The sequence below is a fragment of the Cryptomeria japonica genome, chromosome 9 (assembly GCF_030272615.1).
Source record: "Cryptomeria japonica chromosome 9, Sugi_1.0, whole genome shotgun sequence".
NCBI classification, from domain to species: Eukaryota; Viridiplantae; Streptophyta; class Pinopsida; order Cupressales; family Cupressaceae; genus Cryptomeria; species Cryptomeria japonica.
In genome coordinates, this window is record NC_081413.1 from 733288484 (window position 1) to 733312611 (window position 24128).

The 24128-nt window shown below is 35.5% G+C and overlaps 1 protein-coding gene across 2 annotated transcripts in view; it reads left to right on the top strand.

Annotated features, from left to right (window-relative positions):
• LOC131038702 (SNARE-interacting protein KEULE) overlaps positions 1-24128 on the top strand; it is a 193577-nt gene that overhangs the window by 86567 nt on the left and 82882 nt on the right. For both annotated transcript variants that reach the window (XM_057971224.2, XM_057971223.2), the window contains one exon: positions 7589-7685. In XM_057971224.2, the coding sequence (XP_057827207.1) occupies positions 7589-7685 (97 nt within the window). The remainder of the gene's footprint in view (positions 1-7588; positions 7686-24128) is intronic.

The following is a 24128-nucleotide window of genomic DNA, read 5'->3' on the forward strand; positions in this document are numbered from 1 at the left end:
GACAACTTCATTTTCTCATGCTTTGGGTGGACTTAGAAGAAGTCATGCCATGTTTACCAGCTACTTGTCCTGGGTGGACTTCATGGATGTCTTGCCATTCTTCTCCACCATACTTATTCAAATAGTTATGTTCATCTTCCTTGGGTAGATTTGCTTCTTGCTTAGGGAGTTTTCCTTGACACTTAACCAAATTTTGAAATTTTATTCTCCAAGGTATCAACACTTAGCCAAATTTTTGAATTTTTTCCTTAACCAAAGGTAGGAGTTTGATGAACCTTCATCATGGGTTACTTGACTAACGGTAGGAGTTTGATAGTGCTTGGACAACTTTTCTTGTGCAGGAGGCGGACTTGAAGAGTCTTAGCCATCTTAGACAAGGCGAACCTTGGTGTGTCTTGGACATGCTTCCTCTTCATGTTGCCTTTGCCATCCTTCTTGACCTTGGTGAACTTGGAAGTCTGTGTGCCATTCTTGAATGTGCTTAGGCTTTGACATGATTCCAAGCTGATCAAACCTCGTTCCCTTATCATGGGCGAATTTTAACTTGGACAGCCATATGCCATCTTCCATGCTTCTAGACAAGGCAAACTTCAACCTGTGTCCTGCCATAACCTGCAAAAACACATGAAAATTCCATATTATTTGCAGATTTTAATTCTGATTTTTAATCCTCTTTCTGAAAATTTGACTTTCAGCCTGTCAAAAGGTTAAGTTTCTGCGAAAAAGCGGACTGAAAGTGAAGGATTTGGTCAAGAAATTGATAAAATTGAGAGAAATAGGAGAAAAAGGTAAGAAAATTCAGTTGGATTGGATATTTGAATGACTGAAATTTACCTTCAACTCTGAAATTCTGTCTTAAAATCTAAAAAAAAAGCACCTAATTTCTTTATTTCAACACTTAATTTTTTTTTATTCTGGTAAGTTTCTCCTCAAAAATTCAAAATTCACAAATTTTGAGAGAAAAATTCTTCTCAATTGCTCTCCAAATTCTCAACCTGAATAATGAATTGTGAAAATGAGTTGGTTGAAAATATATAAAGTCTAGGATTTTTAAATTTAGAAGTTTAATTTTTGTTTTTTTAATTATTTAAAATTTTTTTTGTTTTAAGTCTTTCCAAAATGGAAATTTTATTTTCCTCTCAAATTTCCATCCTTATCAAGGAATCTTCTAGAACTTTCATTTAATTTCCAAAATTCTTGAATTTTTGAGATTATTTTTTTGAAAATTTTCGGAGTGTGGAATTTTCTCTTGAAAATAATTTTTAGTTTTGGAAAATAATTTTAAATTTTTTATGTGACAAATTTATTTTCCAACTTGCTTTACACTTCCATGCCAAGAGTTAATTAACCATTGGTAGGAGTTTACCAAGTGTTAGACATGAGTCTTGGACAACTTTCTTATGCTCTGGTGGACATTGATCCTACCTAAACATCTTCCATACTTGACATCCTTCAGCGAATTTCACTGATCATTTGCCATTCCATTTGTCTGACTTTGAGCCTTGACAAGCTTGTCTAAGCATCTGCCATTTTTACTTCTCCAACTTAGGCAAAATTTTCAATGTGCCATACCCAAGTTCTTCCTCTATACTTGATCAACAATGTTCATGCCATGTTGATACCATACTGGTTCATCTGGAACAAAACCCTAATTAGGGTTTCCACTCTGCTTTTTGCACTTGGAGACCTCATCTCAAAATTTGAGAACATGGGTATTGATAAAATAGCTGATTTTCTGGAACAAAACCCTATTTAGGGTTTTCATATTGCTTTTAATCCTTATAGACATAATTTTCAAAATCTGAGAACATGGGTAGTAATAATTTGGCATGGGGATCAAAACCCTAATCTCGGAAAAAAACAAAAAATTTCAAACCCTTGCTTTTTATACTTAGAAGCGAAATTTTTCGAATCTAAAGACATGGGCAGGATTGAAAGGACCTAAAGAACAAAACCCTAATCTCAGAAAAAAACAAAAATTTCGAAGCCTTGCTTTTTATACCTAGAGGCAAGATTTTCAAATTCTGACAAAATGGGTAGTAATAAAATGACTTGAGGAACAAAACCCATATGCCACTTTCAAAAAAGCAGAAAAAACAGAAAAAGCAAAAATTTCTGAAAATAGCAGGTTGTCAGAAATGACCCAAAGCAATTGCGATCCTTGTCCTTTGGACCTTCTGAGCACTTTGACAACATTCATACATGACTCTGATAATGATTTCTCAACTTGGCTTGGGATGACCTCAAAACTCTAACTCATTTGCAAAAAGATTGGTGATTAGCAGTTGCGACGCCAAAGCAAAACCCTAAAAAGCAAAAACAAGGGGTCTCCATTTGCAATGGGGCAATGTGTGAAAAAGGTCACAACAGGACTTTTTGAGGAGCAAAGGAAGTACATCAGACTTTTTTAGGTGGCAATAAAAGTAAATCGGACATTTTAGGTGGCAATGGAAGTAAATCGGACTTTTTAGGTGGCAATGGAAGTAGTCTTAAATTGTTATCTCCAACTTGTCCTCATCAAAATCTTCATTGATTCGATCCTAAGCCCAAACTTTATGTCAATCATTCATGTTTATGAGCAAAGGAAAGGTTGTGATTGTGACAAGGCAAAATAAATGTCCAAGACTCTTTCTCTATTTGCTTAAGCTTTTCCCCTTACTATAAGAATATCAAAGAATCACCATCAATTAACCTTCAAAACAACTCTCTGTGTACTGATCAATCCTCTAAGGGATCAAAAGAAATGTGTTCTAGGCCAGATCGGTGCTTGGAAGGATCAAAGTCATCACTTAGCAAAGGAAGCAATTCGTAATTCCTATAGAGTAAAGGAAAAATTTTGGACTTTTTTAAGGGTCAAAGGAAGTTTTTCGGATTTTTTGGAGGGCAAAGGAAGTTTTTTGGACTTTTGAGAGGGCAAAGGAAGTTTCTATCGCCGTATCCTGTGACTTAGGTTGCAAGTATATACATATACATCAGAAACAGCAACGTATCATCACAAAAGTGATACTAATATTTTCATCTGCAAGTCATAAGTTTCAACATCTCTGTTTGCATATAAAGTCTCTGTTCATAGCAATATCTAAGTGTTGCAGATTACATTAAGTTTCCTTTCTTATTAATTCGTATCTATATCTGAGATAGCAAGTAATCATTGCATCAAGTGCAAGACATTTCAATTCACTGTAGTTTACACCCAAATTGCATCAGAGACATCAAGTGACATCGTTTATTGTCATTTACACATATTTATAGACTTAATACAAAAATCAGATATTGTAAGTTTAAAGAATTGGAGTAATTGTCCCACTATCATCAATTAGCTTCAAAGGGGACATTACAAATGACAACTTATTTTAATTATTTAATAAGGTTATTAAAGTGTCTTTTATGTCAATGAAGAATTAAAAGGGTCACTTTATTATTTTCCACTTCCAAAACAAAATATCAAAAAAGTGGGGCAAATTTGAAAAGGGTTTCTGGAAGCTTCTTGAGAAGTTTATAAAAGGGCAGTTTTGGGCTCAGGTGGATTATGCTTGGCTTATTTTTTTATTGGAAGAGCTCTGAGAGCTTATGTCTTTTCAGCAAGCCCTAGGATGGAAACCCTAGGGTTTGGGAAATTGGTCAAAAACCCAGTTCCATTTCTTAGGTGGATTCATCCAAAATTCGCAGTTGCACTATATTGTTCAGATTATTGGAGGTGAACTGGAGGTCTCACAAAAGATTTCAGAGATAAAGTTTATTAAATTTGGAATCTCTCTTTCCGAGACAAGTTTGCTGAATAAAAGGGTTATTGACATCTTGATATTCATTGCAATATTATATTGATTGTCAATGAAATATACTATACATGCAACTTGTGTGAAGTATTGTAGTATTGTTTGCAGAATAATTGTAAGCCCACAAATGAGTGACTGACGTCAAAAGATAAATGTTCAAGTAGATATCATTATTTATTATTGGTGTGTGCTTTGTGATGTAAAAGTGATTTAAATAATAAAGGAGGCGATCTAATATTCTTATAAGACATAGGAGAGTCGATGGAAATGTTGAAGCCATGTATTTGTTGTATAGTGGGTGTGCAAAGAAAGTTTGAAAAAACAAAAACAATCATGGGCTGATTCCCTTTGCTGTGAATATATTGTTTTCTGCCATTTTGAGGGAAAGGCGTCAAGGGAAAGAAGGAATCAAACCAAGCTTCAGGTCAGATTTTAGACTTTTACTGGACGTTGCCTTTCCACTTTCCTCCAGACAGTGTTGCTGGGCCAAATTGTGGGCATTATTGGAGTCATTATGTGGAGAACTTACTCGGTTTTGGGACACCAAGGTGAAGAATAGAGCTTGGATTGCAGTTCGCTCATCCTCCTGGGCACCTTTCATTACAATCTCAGTCATATATTTAATTTCTTCTATTTCTGGCTTCATATTTTCCTTTGGCTTGGAATTGGAGCTTATCACGTGCAGATTAAAGAACATAATTTTGTTGCAGTTTGTGTAGCTGGGCATGGTATTGAAGGGGAGAAAATCTTGGCATAGTTATAGTTGTTTCTGGAGTTTGGGCAAAGAGAAAATTGAATGGTAAGTTAAGGGATCATATATCTTTCTATGTTCAGCATCTGGTAATTCCTTATCTGTAGACAGTGGCATGAGATTATGGTCAAATCAATGATACTGGGTAATCTACAAACACTATACATTTGGGTACGTTAATCCCTACCTATTCAATATGTAGAGTATGACTGCTGTTGGACATTTATGGGCACCTTATCCTCATCAACAACTAGGAATATGTAAATAAGGACTGAACTGGGCATTGCTGGGAAGTGTGACAGACCTATGTTCTTATTATCGCAGTAATTAGTGCTGCAATCTTAAATACGGACTAATTTGGTATATTTTTGAGCATCTCCTGTGTCTGGGTGTTGAGCTTTGGTGTGGTGCAATCCTCATTTCTTGGTGCGAACTATTTCTTTTGGAGATAGTCCCTTGCAAAATATTGCTGTTCGTTGCTAATTCAATGTTGGCATCAACCCTCATTTCTTGGTGCGAACACTTTCTTTTGGAGATAGTCCCTTGCAGAGTATTGCTGTTCATTGCTAATTCAATGTTGGCATCAGATTTGTGTGTTACTGAGATATGCTGCTGCAAATAAGCTCAAAAAATTGTTTTCTTGTCCTTGTTAAATTGTTAATGCTGCAGTGAAGAAATCATAATTTTTTTATGTTTGATTCGCTCGTCTGGCAATAAATATATCACTGTCATGATCAGCAGATTAATGGTTGTAAGTTGGGTTTGTTTGCATCTGTTATTTACTTTCTGAATATACATGAATGCATTGGAAAAGTAATAACATTTAAGTTGCAATGTGAATGAGAAAACTAGTGCCAAATTCTGAAAACATTCTCTCTTCAAAACCGTTCAACATCAAGAAAGCAAACTGTTTGACACATTGCCTGGGCATTAACCTATTGAAAAGTGAAAGGGAATGCAAAAAGTAGTACTAGAACAGGGCTGCTTACTACAGTCTATCAAATGTATTTACAATTCTATATACTAAATTTTTTTGGTTGAATGATGAAGAAAGATTAGACATATATGGTTGGAAAACTTGGCATAAAAAAGAATTAGCACAAGGAAATTTGGTACAAAATTGAAGATACATGCTTCAAGCTTCGGACAAAAATACTATTTACAGGAAATACTATGGAAGGCATTAAGCCACTTGATCTAGGTGAATTTTGGATAACAGCTCTGGTGATGCTGCCTAGCACATTCCCATGTTCTATAATAATGTTGATTTAGAGCTCTCTCCCTAGGTTTGTGGTATCTCTAAGATCATCAATCTATCTCTACCAAATGTGGCACACATTTCAAGTTTGTTAGATAGTTTGGGCATATAGAACTTTCTACCATCCAAGCACATACCAAACCTTACATAGTCTTCATTATTGGCTTTTTCAGGGATCCTTGACACCTACAAACCAAACTGCTATGGTGCACTTACAAAATGTGGCATTGTTGAGTGCTAGACAATTTTGTTTTGGAGTTGCCAGATTCAATTGCCATTTTTGACAATGTTTAGATCAATTATTAGAAGGTGCCCTTTCTATAGTGAGATCCTTGGTAAGTGTCATGATATCTATATAGACTTATTCTTCACTCTATTTACTTTCTTTTGATATCCTAATTAGAGGTGCTTGGTTATTCTTTTTCTGAACATTGTAATTTAGGTGAAAGCAGTTTCAAAGGACCTTGAGAGCCACCCAGATGATAACCTTGTTTCAGCCCATCATATACTTTATAGGTGCTAAGAATTCTTTTTGTACTGCCCAATCACATATGCATATGGGAATACAAGTGATGTAGCCTCCTTGTTTGTGAGATACCTTTTTGGTACACAAAATCCATCACTTTAATAATATTCAATATGGATATGCTTAGTTTCAATTTCAAGGGCCTATAATCACCTTGACTCACAATCCACCTATAACATACATATTAATCACTTTTTCCCTTTCATATAGAGGTGCACCAGTGTTGTATGTTAGGAGGGTTCCATCTTCCTCAGATTGTTCATTCGAGTCCTCTCCACCCTAGACACTCCCTCATGAATAGTATCATGTCTTGTATTGACCTTTGGTAAGTAATGGATGTTGATGTTTTTTTGTTCTTCTCGCCTTGCTACAAAGGCATGACAACTTCCATTTCTTGTCTTGGTCTTGAGGTTTATTCTTCAGCTCCCTGTGCCATTTTATTGAAGGGACTCTCTCTCTTTATTTGTGTTTAGATCCTACACTTTGGGTCTCAACCACTTTAGGTTTACACCTCTAGCTATACTCTTAGTTTTTCTTTCCTTCTCTCTATTTGAGTTAAGATCACACTTTGGGTTTTAACCACTTTAGGTTTACATTCTCTAGCTATGTTTTTTAGTTTTTCTTTTATTGAAATTGCTCTAGTTTTGAGGAAAAGTGCTAGTTGTGAGTAGCGAGGGATTTAGCTCCCCGATTTAAGGCATCAGAAAAATATTGACCTATATATCCACTCTGTTACTTAGTTTTCTAATAAAAATTGGAGGTGTTTATATTTACCCTATTTTCTACCAAAGTATCCATTTAATGAATGCAGTAAATGGATTGGATTGCAAGAAGAGCTTGAGTGAATCAATCTTCATAGAACTTTAATTGTCAATTTATTTTGTGTGTATGTCACAGTTTTTGACTCTTGATTGTTTTGTTCTTTTCTTTCATCAGTAGTAATTTTCAATTCACATTTTGGCATTTTTTATGTAGGAAATATTTTGCTTCAGAAGCATTGCCTTGACACTGTATAGAGTTTTCTATATAGACAATATTTATGTATAAATATTATATTCTGTAGTTGTCCCATGGCATTTAATTCACAGTTTTCCATTCCTTTTGATAGAATAGTTTCCAAACCATTATGTTGGATGCATTGATTGGATTAATAAATGGTTTCAAATTCTACTCCAAGGTTTTGATTAAAAAGCATATTAGTTTTGCTTAAGTAATTTTTTTTTTCAAAATGCTTTACTAACAAATTTCACTGGGGAATCATACTTTTGATGATGAAGAGATGGTAGCGAGCTGTCAACTAGGGACATGCAGAAGATGGTTCAAGCTTTGCCACAATACAATGACCAACTTGATAAACTTAGTCTTCATGTCGATGTTAGTTATCTTCTATATCTTATGTTTATTTTCCTATCTTTTCTTTATTTTTTCTGTTTTGAAAAATCACATTATAAATCATGTTAGAAATCAGTAAGAAAGACACATCAGTTAATACAATGGGGTAATGCAAGTGTATGTGTGTGGTATGGCAGGAGTCCCAATTTTAGGATTCAGGCAATCAATATTGACATATTTTTAAAATATTTTTGTGATTTTGAAAATTTCTAATATCTAATTGGGATTTTAGATGCAAAGTTGCGAACCGTATTCTGCAATCATATTGAGATCATGATTACTTGAATTTGATCTCATCATTCACAAGTTTACTATATAATCAGTTAAGATTCATACCATACACAGACTAAAGTAGCTAACACAAATTGATTCTGGAAAACTCTAAAGGCTGGTAGTTCTTATCAGAGTCTTCTTATCAACATTGTCCAATTCAACATTGTCTAATGACACACCCTGATTAATTGAACAAAAAACTTATTGAATAAAAATCCCAAGTGAATTGTTGTCATCGAGGCGGGAATAGTGAAATTTCTTATGTGATTCACATCCCAGGAAGTCAACTCAAGTACAATATCTAGATTCAAGTGACAATGTTAATTTTGCTGCAAAACAGCTCAAGACACTACAACACACTATGGATGTAGTGAGGACAGGGTAGATCACTGTCTTGATTGATACAATTGTTAGTCCAGTTTCCTTTATCACGTCAAGACCTTTGATTGTACTTTTTTGTTTGTAATTCTTGATTTCAGGAACAGTTGTTTTGAGTCTTTTGATGGTAATTTGTTGAATCTTGCCTAATCTGCCAATTGCATATGCCATTTTCTTTGACAAGCACAATCCAATATTATAAATCTGCAGCTTACAATCAGTATCCTGAATATTTGCACTATTATTGTTTGTGATAATCTGGGAATCGTGCTTTTTGGATGTCACAATGTCATAAAGTAGAAAATCAAATAGCTTTAAGTAAATGAAAAGAAGTTGCAATCTTCGGTTGGGCCATTTTTGGCTGAGCTGATACTAGATGGATGGATTTAAGTTTATGTGATGTCCCCTTCTAGCTAGAGACATCACTCTAGCTTGTGATTAGCCTATCAAAGACCCTTGTAGGCTAGTAGGATTGGATAGAGGGTCACCTTGGCGTGGAGATCTTCTGGGGACAGAGCAGAGTACACTTTTGGGTTGCCAGAGTTTGTTTATGATGAGTTTTGCTTTGAGTTTGGCCTGGCCAGGCTATTTTTAGCAGTTGGAGATGGACCCCTGCTATTTTTAGCAGACATCACGGTCATATGGGTGGTCAACTGGTAAGCTCCAGTTTCAGACGGCATAGCTAAATTCAAAATATTCATGGAGTTAGACAAGTTTGAATAACTTAGCATTTATTATTAAGTGATTTAATAATAAAGTTATAAAGTGACTTTATATTATAATCACTTAACTTGAGGGTCAACTCATCATTAGACGGGGCCATGTTTTTAATTAAATTATCTGAGCCAGACTATTGAAATATTAAAATTAAATGCCCATTTAGTGATTAAAATCGTTTTGACACCCAAAGTGAAATTAAATGAAACTACAAGCAAAATTGTAATTAAGAGGATTAGGGTACGATTTGCAAAAAAGGATATATAGCGTTGAGTTTGGAAAGAAGAGGAGGGCTATTTTTTTTTTGACATTGTGGAATTGAAAGGGTTTTGCTCTGGAGACTAGGGTTTTCAGCCACCATTGGAGGACGTAGTTGCTTCAATGTTCACCATCTGAGCTGATGAAATATTTAGTGATATTTGGTTTCAGGAAGACTTCATTCAGAGGTCTTATTTACATCTAATTGCGTAGAATTGAAGAATAAATTCACGAGAAATTATTGCAGATTTATTGAAGAAATTTTGGTGATTAACAAGTACGGTACGAATTGCTACAGTACCACCGTATGGGCTGCTACAGTGCCGCGTGAACAGTGCCTCCGTATGGACTGCTACAGTACCACATGAACAGTAAAATTTTTTAAAAATTAAAATTTGCAGTTTTGCAGATTTTTCATCTACTGGGACAGCAAAAATCAGGTTTTTATCTTACATTGTAATGAATTTGTTTTTTCAGGCATATTGGCCATAGAACAGAACAAACATTTCCTTGATAGTCTCATGAATTATTTCCAGCAGTAATATTATTGTTTCAGTATTATTTTAAGCATAGGAGTTTATTTCAGTATTTTATCATTGCTCATTATTACCAAAAAAACACAAAAAAATCCATAAACATTCAAAAACCAAAACAAATTAAAATCTACTGCATTCAAAAGAAACAGTCAGCAGAGGAGAGCCAAGTTGGGTTCTTACAGTTTAGCAGTCGGTAACAGTCAAAATAAATCACAAATTCTTTTACTTTTGCCTGTCCTTGTATCTTGTGTAGTTGGAGAATTAGATTCCCCAATTAAAGATATTGTATCATACACCTACCAGGTAGAGCTCAAAATTATCTTTTGCTTTTCTGTTTTCTTATGGTATTCTTTAGCACCATACAGAATTCCATCATTTCAAATCCCTTTTAGAATGCTTTTAATGTGAGTGTAGAGCTTATTCTTATAGTTATGGTTATAGCAGCTGTTGCTTTGTTAGCAACAATGGACTGCTTTTGTTTGGGGGTAGTGATAGGGATAGTGCATGTGCTTGTGATGGGCTGTTAGCAGCTTCTTCTATGAGGTTTTGTTCATCTGAATGATGATTTGTTCAGACTGATGGTATTTAAAGAAGACTGAAAAGGACCTCAATTCATTTCAAGTTTTGTGGAACCAAGATGAGGACAATCCATGCAGTTGGGCAAGGTGAAATGCAATCTGATAGCAAGGAGAGTAAGTAAGCTAGTGTTGGATAATCTTTATCTATCTTGAATGATTGAGACTTTTTATTAATTTATGACTGTTTGAACAAGAATTTAGAGAGATACTAGCTTGGTCAAATGTTTTTTTTTGGTTTAAACAATCCATTTTGTTTTGTTTTGTTTGATTTAGTAAGTCTGTGAAAAGAAAAAAACAAAACTGCTAGGGATAGGTTGGCATCCCTTGGACGGTTGAGGGAAGTTGGGGATGACAGGAGGAAGATGTACTAGAATTTTAGCACTGTTTTTGGGATGGGGTGGAGATGTTTTGGTCCTATCTCTGAAGACAGACAAATGTCAATGGTGGGTCAAGAGGGAGCAATTAAACTAACAACTATAACTAGTGAAAGGGGTCAGAATTACCAATAGATACTATTGTTGGCTGCCATGTACATCCTATTGATTGAGATTAGGTTTCTAAGCCAATCTATTTTCACAATTGAAAAATGAGATTTGAAACTAATCTAATTGAAAAATGAAATTTGCAACTAATCTTGATTGCGATGCTAAAAAAATAGAAAAACTAAGCTAGGGGCAATAAATGAATTTAATAAATAGGTGTAAGTTTAAATTTAAAAAATCATACCATATGGATTGGAGGAGGAGCTCTGAGGTGGATTAGGGAGACAGATTGTCACCCTCCATTGTCGACATTGAGTCAGCCCACTTTTCTAGAATAAACTTTGATTAGTGTTCTTTGCTGCATTCAGTCAGATTATCCTCTTTTTTTATTTTCGTTGTGGTGTTGCTTGGTTATGTATTGGTTTAAAGTTGAGTGGCTAGTGCTTGGGTTGATTTTTGATTACGGGTTTTAGAAAGTCTTTAGGGTTGAGTAAACTTTAATTTTTTCCTTTTTTGAATTGAGTATTTGGTTGGTTATTTCCTTCACATGGTAGTTAGAGGTTGGTGTACTTCCTTATTGGGAAAAGTTATTTTAAAGTATGGAAATTTATGGAGGAAGATGGAGCTGATACCATGCAAGAAGATGGAGAAATTAAAGAAGAGGATATAGAGCATGAGAAGAAATCATTGAGAGAAGTCCGTAGCAATGAAGAGCAAGTGGAGATTTTTGCAAAAGCTAAATTTGAGGTGAAGCAAGCTGAGGGCGATGGAGGAATCCTTGGAGGTGAGCAAGCAAGAGGAGTAACAGTATGGTGTCTCCTCCCCCAAAAATACTCCTCATAGAGCCTAACATAGATATGTTTTTTGTAGTTGCCAAAGAAGAAACAAGGTTAAAAAATATTGCTATTTTCTTTGCAGCTACGAAGAGAGAAAACCTTCATTCACAATTTCTTTTTGATGATTGGAATTTTAAGTGTTTGTGGCAAGAAACTATGGTGGTATGTTTCATTTTGAAAATGGTGGAAAACGGATTGTTTTTTTTTTCTTCATAAATCACAATATGCAAAAGAGAGCACTTAGTAAAGTATACTAGAATGTAGAAAAGTCCATATTTAACGTTGTTGATTGGTTATAGAGGTTTCAAATGAAGAAGTTCTTGCTTGTATTGTGCCTACATTGATAGCAATTAAAAATTTACCACTTCAATTTCTAGCTTTCATTCGTCAACTATTGTTGTCTATAGGCAAAGTTCTTTAGATAAAGGAGGCCAAAGCTACTTTGGCACACATGGATGGAAGGGTTTCGGTCTCTCTCTTGCATAACATGAATATCCTTGAGAAATTAGGAATAAACATGGAGAGTTATATGGTGTTTTGTAATCTTGAACTTTTGGGAGAGTTGAATGCTTGTTTTTTTGCGTAAAAATGAAGGGCACCAAATAAGGAATTGCTTGAAGGTTAAGATTGTACATCAATAATTTCCGGCTAGGATTTAAAGAAAAAATTAATGCTCAAAACACTCAAGCTGATAATAACAAAGATAGAAAAGAGAAAGGAGATTCCATAAAAGATGATGGAGTTAAAAGTAGCAACAATCTTGAGAATCTTAATAGAGACATTCATAATATAGAAAATACTTGAAGTGGAAGCCACCGAAGTTATAAACTAACATAAGAAAAATGCTTAAAAGCTAGTGCTAGATAAAATAAAACAAAGAATCTTGGCTGGGAAAAAAAATAGAAGCTTCTAATAAGATTAAAAAATGATACTTCCCCACATTAGAGCTAGAGGTGGGGATTAGGTCCTTAACAAAGGATTGTACTTTGGAACCATGTTGCTGAATTGACACATTTTCTTGTCGATTCCAGGTATAAATTGTCTCAGAATTAGATTTGGAACAAAAATGTTTGTAGATTCATCTAGGGTTTGGTCTTTTTGATGCCGAAACAATGTCGTGAACATTGCCTCGTACTTGGACGATTCAAAGCAATGATGTGGCAATTCTAGATCGATTCTAGGTGTAGTATGAATTTTGAAGAAAAAACTCTAAAATCATTACATTTTGCCCCCATTTGATGATTTCATAGTTTTCAATCATGTTGTGGACATGAAAGATGTTTTTTCATTACATAGCAAAACAAAAGGCAAATTTGTAGATACCTGACTCCCAATCCTCCTCTTGCATTGATAAAATAGTAGTATTGTTCAGAGCAACAAATGATTTTAGGTGACACTTGGTGGGATCATGTGGAGTATCTTCTTAGTTTCATTGAACTGATCATGCGTATGATTTGGATTGTTGACATGGATAAGCAAGGCTTGGGAGAGGTTTATGATGGTATCGACTCAATGATTGAGAAGATGAATTCTACAATAAATGCAAAAGAGCAAGATCTTGAAGGAACCTTCATTAAAGAGGTGTAGTGCATTTGTGTTGAGATGTGGAACATAATAACCTTACTCCATCTTCTTCCTTTTGTGTTGACTCCCAAATATTGCAATGAAAAAATCCTTGCTATGCCAACAAGGGGTGGCACCATATCGTGATGCAAAAGCCATCAAAGGGTTTAGGACTACACTTAATAAACACTTAAGAATATGTTGTCATTGATGTCAAAGACGTATGGACGAGATTGTTAGAAGATTGTCATTGATGTCAAAGATTATAATCATATGAAGGTTGTAATGGCCAAAGGCCACTAATCGATTATATGTAACGTCCCCTTCTAGATTTGCCCTAGATGAAACCCTACATTCACAATTACAATAAATTAGGGAAGGGAAATGACTTGCAAAGAGTTATTCCTTCATTATGCTCCTGAATATAAACCTTACAACCATCACATAGAAAACAAAAGTGTATATATATACATATAAAAACTAATGATATTGTTTAAGAGTTAGCTAAAGTATATAAATATATCTCCTATATTACTACTACGTGCAAACACATGGATCATTGTTCTTAATCGCTGAGTTTTATTAATGTTTGATCCTAATCATTGGTACTTTATAATACAAGGAACTTTCTCAAAGGTAGGTCATATTGGTTTACTTGTTTTGATCTAGTGACATGGTGGAGACATGACAGTCTGCCCTTCTTGAAATTGCTTGTCCTCAAACATTGTTCGTGGAGATATTATTCATAATGTCTTCCACCCGACTTGGAGACTGAGATGAATTAGCTATGAAGAAAAGGTTTGATTTGGATTAGGAACCTCAGACTATAAGAGTTTTGGAAAGGCTATAACTTCTTTATGGATGATGTCCCATGTGACAATCTTATAAGCTCAGCAAATTGTGTATTAGAAATTCAGATTATAAGGTTTTAATAGAGGGTTAATAGGTCTATTGTGGTAAATTTCATCGTGGTATAACTAAAAGGGTGATACTGTTATTATGGACAGTTTCCCACATGGACCTATGACTTAATGTCTTGTTACTATTCGTCAAGAATTGAATGTGAACAAATCAACATGTTTCCTTTGCTATTTATAGGCACACTTAATATACTCATCAGGTTTCATGATTTTGGCCATTTGTATTCTCACCTATCTATGGCGTACAACTAATGAGCAATCCCTAAGACATCTTTTCTAGTGTCTTATCAATTTTATTTCCAAACAGGAGTATAACGTGCACCCCATTAATTTAGCAATATTTATAACTTATAAAACACTGATGGAATCATCATGTTGAGTTTACATTAGGGAGACACATGCACCCATGAAGTAAACATGCTGAAAGCACAACAAACCTGAGTTAAATATGCAAAGGATATGAGTCAAACACATTAATACACAGAGTATGAGATAAATGAATACATATAAGTACATGTAAGTCATATGATGCACATGAATATACTTAAGGTATGAAGTATATACGTAAATACTTGTAGTGAGTAAAGATGGTATATGGGAATATATGTAGCTCATAGGTCATGGGATATTCATTGCAACATGTAGAGTGTCCATGAATTCACTTAAGCATAGAGCATGAAGCATACAATGAATACTTAAAGCATGAAGCATACAAATGAATACTCTTGAAGCATGAAGCAGACAAATGAATACACTTGAAGCATGAAGCATACAAATGAATACACTTGAAGCATGAAGCATACGCGTAAATTCACTTAGATCATGAAACATATACTTGAATACATGTAGCGTATGAAACATACACAAATTCACTTAATTCATGAATCATACATAAGAACATGCGTAACGCACAATAGATACACATAAATTCACTTGAGTCCGAAAGCATACATGCGAACACACGTAGAGCATAAGCATGTAACCTACACTTGAGTCACTAAGCGTACACGTGAATACATGTAGCGCATAAATCATGAAACACACACTTTAAGTCATGGAGTATAAGGTATGCACATAGGGCATAGCACATACACATGAATACACTTAAGGCAAGAAGCACTCATATCAATACACATGAAGCATATATGTTAACTTTAATAAATAGACTTTAAGGCAAGAAGCATGTACATGTTGAATATAAAACATATATATTGCAAGGCATGAAACTTGTAAGGAATGAATATATGTACGACCTGAGTCATATACATGAGTACACTTACGACATAAATCAAATAAGTACGCATCCTTGCACTCCAAAAAGCATAGTTGTTCCCCTTGAATAGTGTGGCTTAGTTTGAGGAGAAACGTTCTTGACTTGCCATGTGTGTGCTTAAGATCTTTCCTTCAAGCAAAGTTAGACTTTTTCGAAGGAACCTACTTTGATACCAATTGAAGAAACACACACTTATACTGAGGGAGTGTGTGGATCAGTATAAAACTTGTTGATTATTTTGTCATTGATGTCCAAGGTTTGTTGTAAAGAAAATTGGAATGAAATACTAGTCAAGCTACCAATTATTAATCATATTTTCATCAGCTACTTGGTTGTGTGCTTGAGCTACTTGGTTGCCTACTTGAGCTACTTGGTTGCTTGCTTGAGCTACTTGGTTCTGTGCTTGAGCTACTTGGTTCCCTGGTTGAGCTACATGGTTGTGTGCTTGATCTACTTGGCTGCCTCGTTGAGCTACTTGGTTGTGTGCTTGAGCTACTTGGGTGTCTGCTTCAGTTGGTTGCTTGTCCACTTCACCTGCTTAGTTTGATTATTTGCCATCTCATCATTTGAAGTTGACTTTTCAAGGCATGCCTATTGTAATGTCCTCACTTTGAAATAAAATTTAATAATAAATGATAATAATAAAATTAAAATATTTAAAATTAAATTAAAATATAAAATAATATAATTAAATATGATTAATTAAAAATTAATTAAGTTAATGAAAAGTCAAAAGACATGAAAGGAAAAGTTGTGACTTCCTCAACTGAGATATAAAAGGGAGAAGAGAACCTCATATGAGAGGGGGGATAATTTGGAAATGAGAAGTGCAGATCTAATTTAAATGATAAGTGCAGATCTGATTATGAGAGGTTGTGTCCCTTTCAAAGGGCAGAAATAATGAAGAGTTGCACTCTATCAAAGGGAATGGTGAAAGCGTGTGTCTCTTGCCAAAGGGCATACATGATGAAGAGGTGTGACCTCTCCCTCACATTGAGAGATATAAAGGAAAGGAATCAAAAGCATCTAGTAAGAGCACCATGGATCAGATCAGATCAGAACTGTTATTAAGTTACAGGCAGTAACATCCTTGTTCTTGGTGGTATGCATGGGGATGTGTTTAATAAGTATCCTTAATATATGAAGCCCAATAATGTTCTTATGCAGAATTAATAGTAATACTAATATGGACTGCAATATGTATGATAGTCATACTTAATTTCACATATGTATTCATAATACATAAGAAATATATATACTTATAGTCTAAATCATGTTATTACTTTCCATATTTAAGAAGATGGGATTGAGATGTTCCAAAGAGGGGCAGTCTAAATCCGAGCAATAGGTTAAGTCCCAAGATAGGGTGGGGATCAGTGACCAATAAGCCTCGAGGGTATAAACCCAAGATAGGTAAGGGCTTGGATCTGTAAACTTTGAGGGAACCTATTGTAGTTGGTCTCTAAGCGCTTTGGTAACATATGTAAACCTTTCTCCCTTAAAACTGAAGTAGTAGCAGGGTTTGATATCTATATTAAGAACTATGAATAATGAAATTAATCAGCTAATGAGGAAAATAGACAAGCACTTGTTAATAACTTATTGAAGAAAATCCATCAATTTTAGTATATTTAAATAGATCAGGTAGGGGACATTACACCTATTCACCTTATCCATGGGCTGCGATAGCTTGGAAAATGGCGGTTCAATGGTGTCAGAATTTTATGATAGGCGTTTTGTGTTAGAAACGATTTCTTTATTTCCTTTATTTTTACCTTGGTGCAATGGCTTGCAGAGTTATTACGTTCTTTGTGAGTGGGGTGGCGATTCTCTGTCTGCGTTTGAAACGTTTTCTCTATTTTTAAACAATTGTTCCCATTGTGCCTTGGTTGGATAGTAAAAATGTTTTGATAGAAGACTTTATGAATGTTTTCGAGATTTTTTTGTTGTTGGGCGTTTCCATTCATCATTACCTTTGGAACTATACTTGTGGCTAAGGAAATCAAGTAAAGCTTGTAACCATGATGTAGGGTTAAGGAGAAGGGTGATTGGGATGTGAGCATTTTGCTGGTCAACGAAGAATAGACATTCAAAGAGTTTGGGAGCGACTTGGTATTCTCTTTAGATGTTTGAGCGTGTATCTTTGGTCCTTGGAGCTAGATAGAAGTCTCAGGAATGACCAAAACGTTTCTGCCTAGGCGTGGCCATTAATCTTCCATTCAAGTCAGCACTCCTGAGGTTGTTGGGATTCAAAGCTTATCATAGTGCTGTTCACGTTCAATATGTCTGCAATATTATTTTAGCCGTGACTGATATTCATATTTGAAGGATACTCTTTGCTTATTTCCCTTCTTGCCATTAGACTTGGCTATAGACCTGTACCTGGACAAAGATAAAGGAAATAATTGGAGCTTAATGTACCTCATAGTTGCTGCTGTATGATTTCTGAGTATTACATTGTCAATGGCAGATTATTGTTTGTAATTTCTGAGTAATATTCAAGCCATCACAAACTGGGTTTTGCAAGTGAAGTGGAGATTTCATTGAGAATATATGTAATCGTAGTGAAAATACAAATTAGTTCTGCATTTGATGTTAAAACTGAAGTTGGTGCTTCAGCCGGACTGAGTTGGTGCTTCCAGGAGGGTTAGTGCTCTCAATGAGTTGGTGCTCTCTTTGTGTAATCTAGGTTGGTGTCAATTTTGTTAATGAAAGGTAATGTGTGCCGTGGTTTTTTACTCGAAAGGGTTTTCCACATGAAATTCGGTGCTTGCACATTGATGTTTGCTCTCTATGTTTTATGTGGTTTCTTGTTTTAAAAAGTTCAAAATATTGATTCACCCCCCTCCCCTCTCAGTATTTCTGCGTGTGCTTTTCAATTGGTATCAGAGTAGGGTTCCTTAAAAAATAGAGCTTAAATGATTGGATGTTGATCCTAATTGCACACATGGGTTCTCTTGAAAGTCTTGCTACAAATAGAGCACCTTTATTTGATGGCTCCAACTATGCGTTTTGGAGTGTTTGAATGCTTACTTATCTAATGTCTCTTTGCTTTCATGTTTGGAAAAGTCTGTTGTCTGGTTATACAATTCCTTCAATTCCTCCAACAGATGTTGATGGGAAGAAATTTTTTGAAAACAATGCAAAAGCCATGAGTGCAATCTTATGTGGCTTGTCTGAGACAAAATTTGTGAAAGTTATGCATTGTGATACAGCTGATTGAGAAACTTCAGAAAGCATATGAAAGAGATGACAAGGTTAAGTAAGCAAAACTTCAGATTCAGAATACTTTTTGAAAGTCTCAGGATGTAGGAAGAGCAAAACATTGCTGCTTATTTTCTGCGAGTAGATGAAGTTGTTAAGTCTATTAAGGGTTTAGGAGAAAACGTTGAGGAATCCACTGTAGTTCAGAAAGTTTTAAGGTCTCTTCCTTTGCGATTTTATGCAAAGGTTTCAGCTATTGAAGAGATGATGGGACTTGATAAGTTGACTGTTGATAAGCGTCATAGCATTCTAATAGCCTATGAGATGAGAACAAACTCTCATTCTTCGTTCAAAAGGGAGGCAACCTTCAAAGCTTCAGCTTTCAAAGATTCAAAGAAAGGAAAAGACATGGAGTATGTATCTAGTGAAAGTTTTGATGAAGAATTTGATTTTGAAGAAGCACTTCATGAGGAAGTTGTAGAAAGGGTCTAGTAAATATAAAGGCGAGTTGCCTTTCAAGTGCTTTGACTGTGGCAAGGTAAGACATTTTGCAGCTAAATGTCCATATGCGAAAAGTGAGGATAGCAACTATGAAAAGAAGCCCAAATTCAACAATAAGAAGTATAAGGGAAAAAAGAAGAAGTCTCAAAAATTCAAGAAGAGTCTCTATTGAAAAGAAGAAAGTTGTTCATTTGATGTTAGTGATGAACAATCTTTAAGTGAAGAAATATCATTCATGGCTATAGAAGAAGTACATGCTGAAAATCAAGAAGATGAAGATCATATTGATGGAGAAGGAGAAGTGGATTTCGAAGAAGAGCTAATAAGTGCTCTAAGTGAAATCAAGAGACTTAAAAAGAAAAATCAGAGCTTTAAAGTTGGTTGCTACAAGAAGAGAATGAGACGAAAACCAAGATATCTCATGCTCTTGAAGAAGCAAATAAAAGAGAAGAAATTAGAAATCAACTTAAGCTCAAGGAAGAAAATTGTGAGAGACTTGAAGTTGAAATTGCTTCACTTAGAAAGTTAGATAAATCTTTGACACAACTGAATCATGAGAAGATAAATCAGAAAAGTTTCATGTCATTGGATAATGTTATTGACTCACAAAAATTGTCTATTGATAAAGGTGGAGTTGGTCTTGAAGAAGGTCTAAGTTCTAAGTCTACAAAAGAAGAACATAAGAAGACCAACATGGACAACACAAATGATTCACCGTAAAAAATAAAACATAATGCTTTCGAAAGGCCTCCTATCTCAAGACAGGCACTTATGACCAGGTTTAACAATTCTTTCTTTTATGGTTATTGTTTCTCTTGCAATTATTTTGGACACAAGGCAATCAACTGTAGAGTGTTTGCAAGAAATGATTTGATTTAAGAGTAGGAAGCTTTTTGCTCCTCCAAGGAATTACAATGTTATATGTTATAAATGTAATAACTTTGGTCACATTGCAAAAGTATGTAGAAGTGGTATGGCATATTTCTCCAAGCAGAGCGAGAAGGTTGAGAAAGAAGACAAAGTAAAGAAGGTTACTAAGGTTTGGAGGAAGAAGTTTTAGTAGAATCCTTGATTGTGCAAACAATATATGGTATATTGACAGTGGCTGTTCTAGACATATGACTAGAGACAAGTGCAAGTTTCTCACTTTGAAAAGCACCAATGGAGGTAAGGAAAGATTTGGTGGTAATTCATCTGCAAAAATCAAAGGTAAACGTACACTTGTTTTTGATGATGGTGAGATGAAAGTTGAGAATGTTTTTTATGTAGAAGGTCTGAAACACAATCTATTAAGTGTGAGTCAATTGAGTGATCAAGTACACAATTTAGTTTTTAATTCAGATTATTGTGAAATTAGTAAAGGTGGTAAACTGCTAACAATATGTACATTCTTGATGATATCAAAAGTGAAAAGTGTTGTTTGAGTCAGGTGGATGAAAGTTGGCTATGGCATAGGAGGATGGGACACATGAATTCTGATAGTCTTGTTCAAGTCAGCAAAAAGGAAGTTGTTAGAGACATGCCAAAGCTTACTAAACCTTCAAACATTGTTTGCAGAGATTGTCAGTAGGGAAAGAAAGCGAGGAATAGTTTCAAATCAAAAGAGTATTCTAGCACAAAGCCTCTTGAGTTGATTCATACTGATTTATGTGGGCCTACGAGAACTAGGAGTATGAAAGGTGAGAAGTATTTTATGCTTTTGATTGATGATTTTTCAAGAATGACTTTGGTTACATTTTTAAGGAAAAACTAGAGGCACTTGAGAAGTTTAAGGCCTTTAAAGCCTTCGTGGAGAATGAGAAGGGTCTGAAAATTAAATGCTTACGTTCAAACAATGGAGGAGAGTTCACATCAAATGGGTTTGTAAATTTCTGTGAAAAACATGGTTTAAAAAGATAGTAGTCAGCCGCAAGAACACCACAACAAAATGGTGTTGTTGAGAGGAAGAACAAATTAGTCCAAGAAATGGCTCATAGTATGATAAATGAGTCTAAAGTGAATGATTCCTTTTGGAGAGAGGTGGTGCATAGTGCTGTTTACATTCATAATAGGAGGCTGGTTTGAGCAAGGTACAATAGAACTCCATATGAACTTTGGAAAGGTAAGACTGCTTTAGCTAAATATTTCAAAATTTTTAGTAGTCCTTGTTATATTTAGAGGGATGAGGACAATTTTGAAAAATTTGATCCTAGAGCTGATGAAGGGATTTTTTTAGGATACTCTTCTAAAAGTAAAGCTTGTAGATGTTTTAACAAAAGATTACGAAAGATTGTTGAAAGTGCTAACGTGAAGGTTCATGAAGATGCTAAAATTTATGACAAGATGCAAGATGATGATGGTAGTTGTCAACTAGATGAAGAAGAAAGTGTTGTTCAACAAGCACCTTCAAATGTACAACATGGGACAGCAGATGTAAATTTTGGAAATACACCTTCAAATGTACAATAAGGGACAGCAGATGTAAATTCTGTAAATGCATCTTCAAGTGTTCAACATGGGACAGCAGATGTAACTACAAAAAATGCATCTACAAATGACCAAGGTAAGAACACAGGCCCCTGTCCCAGTAATAACAGAGACCCAAAATACATCAACACTGAGATTTGGAGTGATGGCTGGGTAAATTTGAATATGGTCTTTGACCATTCAAATTTATCGATGCACTCCTTTTTCAGCTGACAACAGAGGAAAAATCTCTACGCATACAGTGTCCTCTACCCTGCAGATTGATGTCATTGTAGGGAATTATGACTTCGTAGTCTCAACCCTCCGTCAATCAACAAAGATGAACCAATTGGAATTAACTACAAACAACTTCTCAACCTGAATACTTCCAGCAAACCTGAAGTCTTTCAATGTCAGCACAATGTTCAGATCCTGTCTCTAAAAAAAACTTGCTTCTTTGTCACTGCAGTATCGTGATTTATTCTTTACTGTCTCACTGCAATTTTCAGTACTTCTACATTATCCATACTTAAAGTCTGATTTTTACTATACGAAGATTATTTACGCAGTCATCTTCTATGAGAATCGATACAAAACACAAATCAGCTTTCAACTCGAGCATCAATGTATTTATAAGATATTCACCGTTGAATTTGGCGTGGGGGGTGAATTCTACATAGCATTTCTTGCATTGCACGTTGCCATCGAAGTAGAGTATTTGTAAACAACTAAAGAGTAAATTACTAAATTTGTACCTGTTGGTAACGGATCATCAAATCTCTAAAGCAATACTTAAAAAAAAATATCAACTATGGCCTCCAATGCATGCGTTTTGGAGTTGCTTGATATTCAACAAAGAATGAAGTAAATGCCCGAGACGTGCACGCATAGCACATCATTCTACTATTATTGCTGCTCAAAATGATTATTCTGTTGTTGTCTATCCGACTAACATCTCCTCCACTTGAGGAAGCTTATCTTATATTCGCTGAATCAAATCTCTCTGTATGAAATATTAGCCACAATAAGAGCCAGGTTGAGATTTGTTAAAAACAAGAGCCAAATTGGTGAATGACGCATGGGTATTGAAGAACACGGAGGGAGGCGAGGCAACATGGAAACCCTTGGCGCTGTCATTCAAACCCTTGCGGTGGAGGAGCATAAGTGCCTCAATTGTTGGAGTGAGGACTATCCCTGATCCATGCAAACCCCTGCCCATGCAAAGCACCCACGACGCTCAGTTGTCGCTGCTCGGACTCGTGGATCGCTCCCATACCAAGTGACCCTACATTGCATTCACTCCAGGCGTAGCATATGCGACCTGTGGCCAATGCTAAACAATCTGAGTAACGCCTAGGCACCCCTGCACCTACGGATAGTGGCAAATGACCGAGGAGTGCCCTTGCACAGAGCTTGCGCAACGACTGTGCCCTCCAGTTGGCTCCTCTGGTTGGGCTACTTCCTTACACCTCGCAAACCTTGCAAATCTTTGTCAAGGCGCTCACTCCGTGCACCTTCCATACGCCTCCTTAGGTCCGCAAACTTCCTGACAACAAACTGAGTCTCAAAAAATGGTGATTCCTTTGATGAAATCTAATGTCCTTTGAATGAATATGCCACTGATTAATTGCTCAACTTTGTTAATTTGATGTAATTTGATACTCACATCAATACACTTGTCAATATTGCTGGGCCTAGACCGATTCCTTCATTAGGTGATTCTCTATGATGTTCAATGGCAAATGTAACAATATAGAACTGAACTTTGTATAGCAGATTTCAGGGGTTGACTTGCTGTCAAGGAAGCTATATTCGCTGTTTGTTTGCAATCTTGGTGTAACCCAAACAAATAATCGCACTCTTCTGATTCGCTGTGATTATGTGAGATTGGAACTCAGGCTTTACACAAGTCGTAGATCTTAAAATCAGAACCGTTCTTCATAAACTCATCACAACTCCTATCACAATCGCATGGATCAATATTATATGAATCGCTGCCACTGTGAGGATCATTTTTATCCTCTCAACCTGAAATGTTGCTTAAACAAATCTGATCGGATTTCCTAAACTTGGCTCTGATACCATGTTGATTTTTTATGATCAGATTTGCAATGTGCAGAAACACAAAAATACAACACATGAACAAAATAGGACACAACACATATCCTGGGAAAACCCTCCTACTTGAGGGAGAAAAACCTAGCAACAATATCTCTTATATATTGAAGTAATTTGATTACAATATGGCCAACACAGCCAATTATGAGGCCACTAACAAGGCTGATCTGCAATTATAACAATAGCGCCGATTTATACTATATATTGACCTCCTTGATGTAAGTATCTAACTTGCTGAAGTCTGAATGCTGAGTGGAGGTGAGCGATCTGATTTTGTGTCTATTCGATGTCCAAGAATGAGTTTTGCCTTTTTCCCTTTATATGTGCATTGTGTCTTTTCATA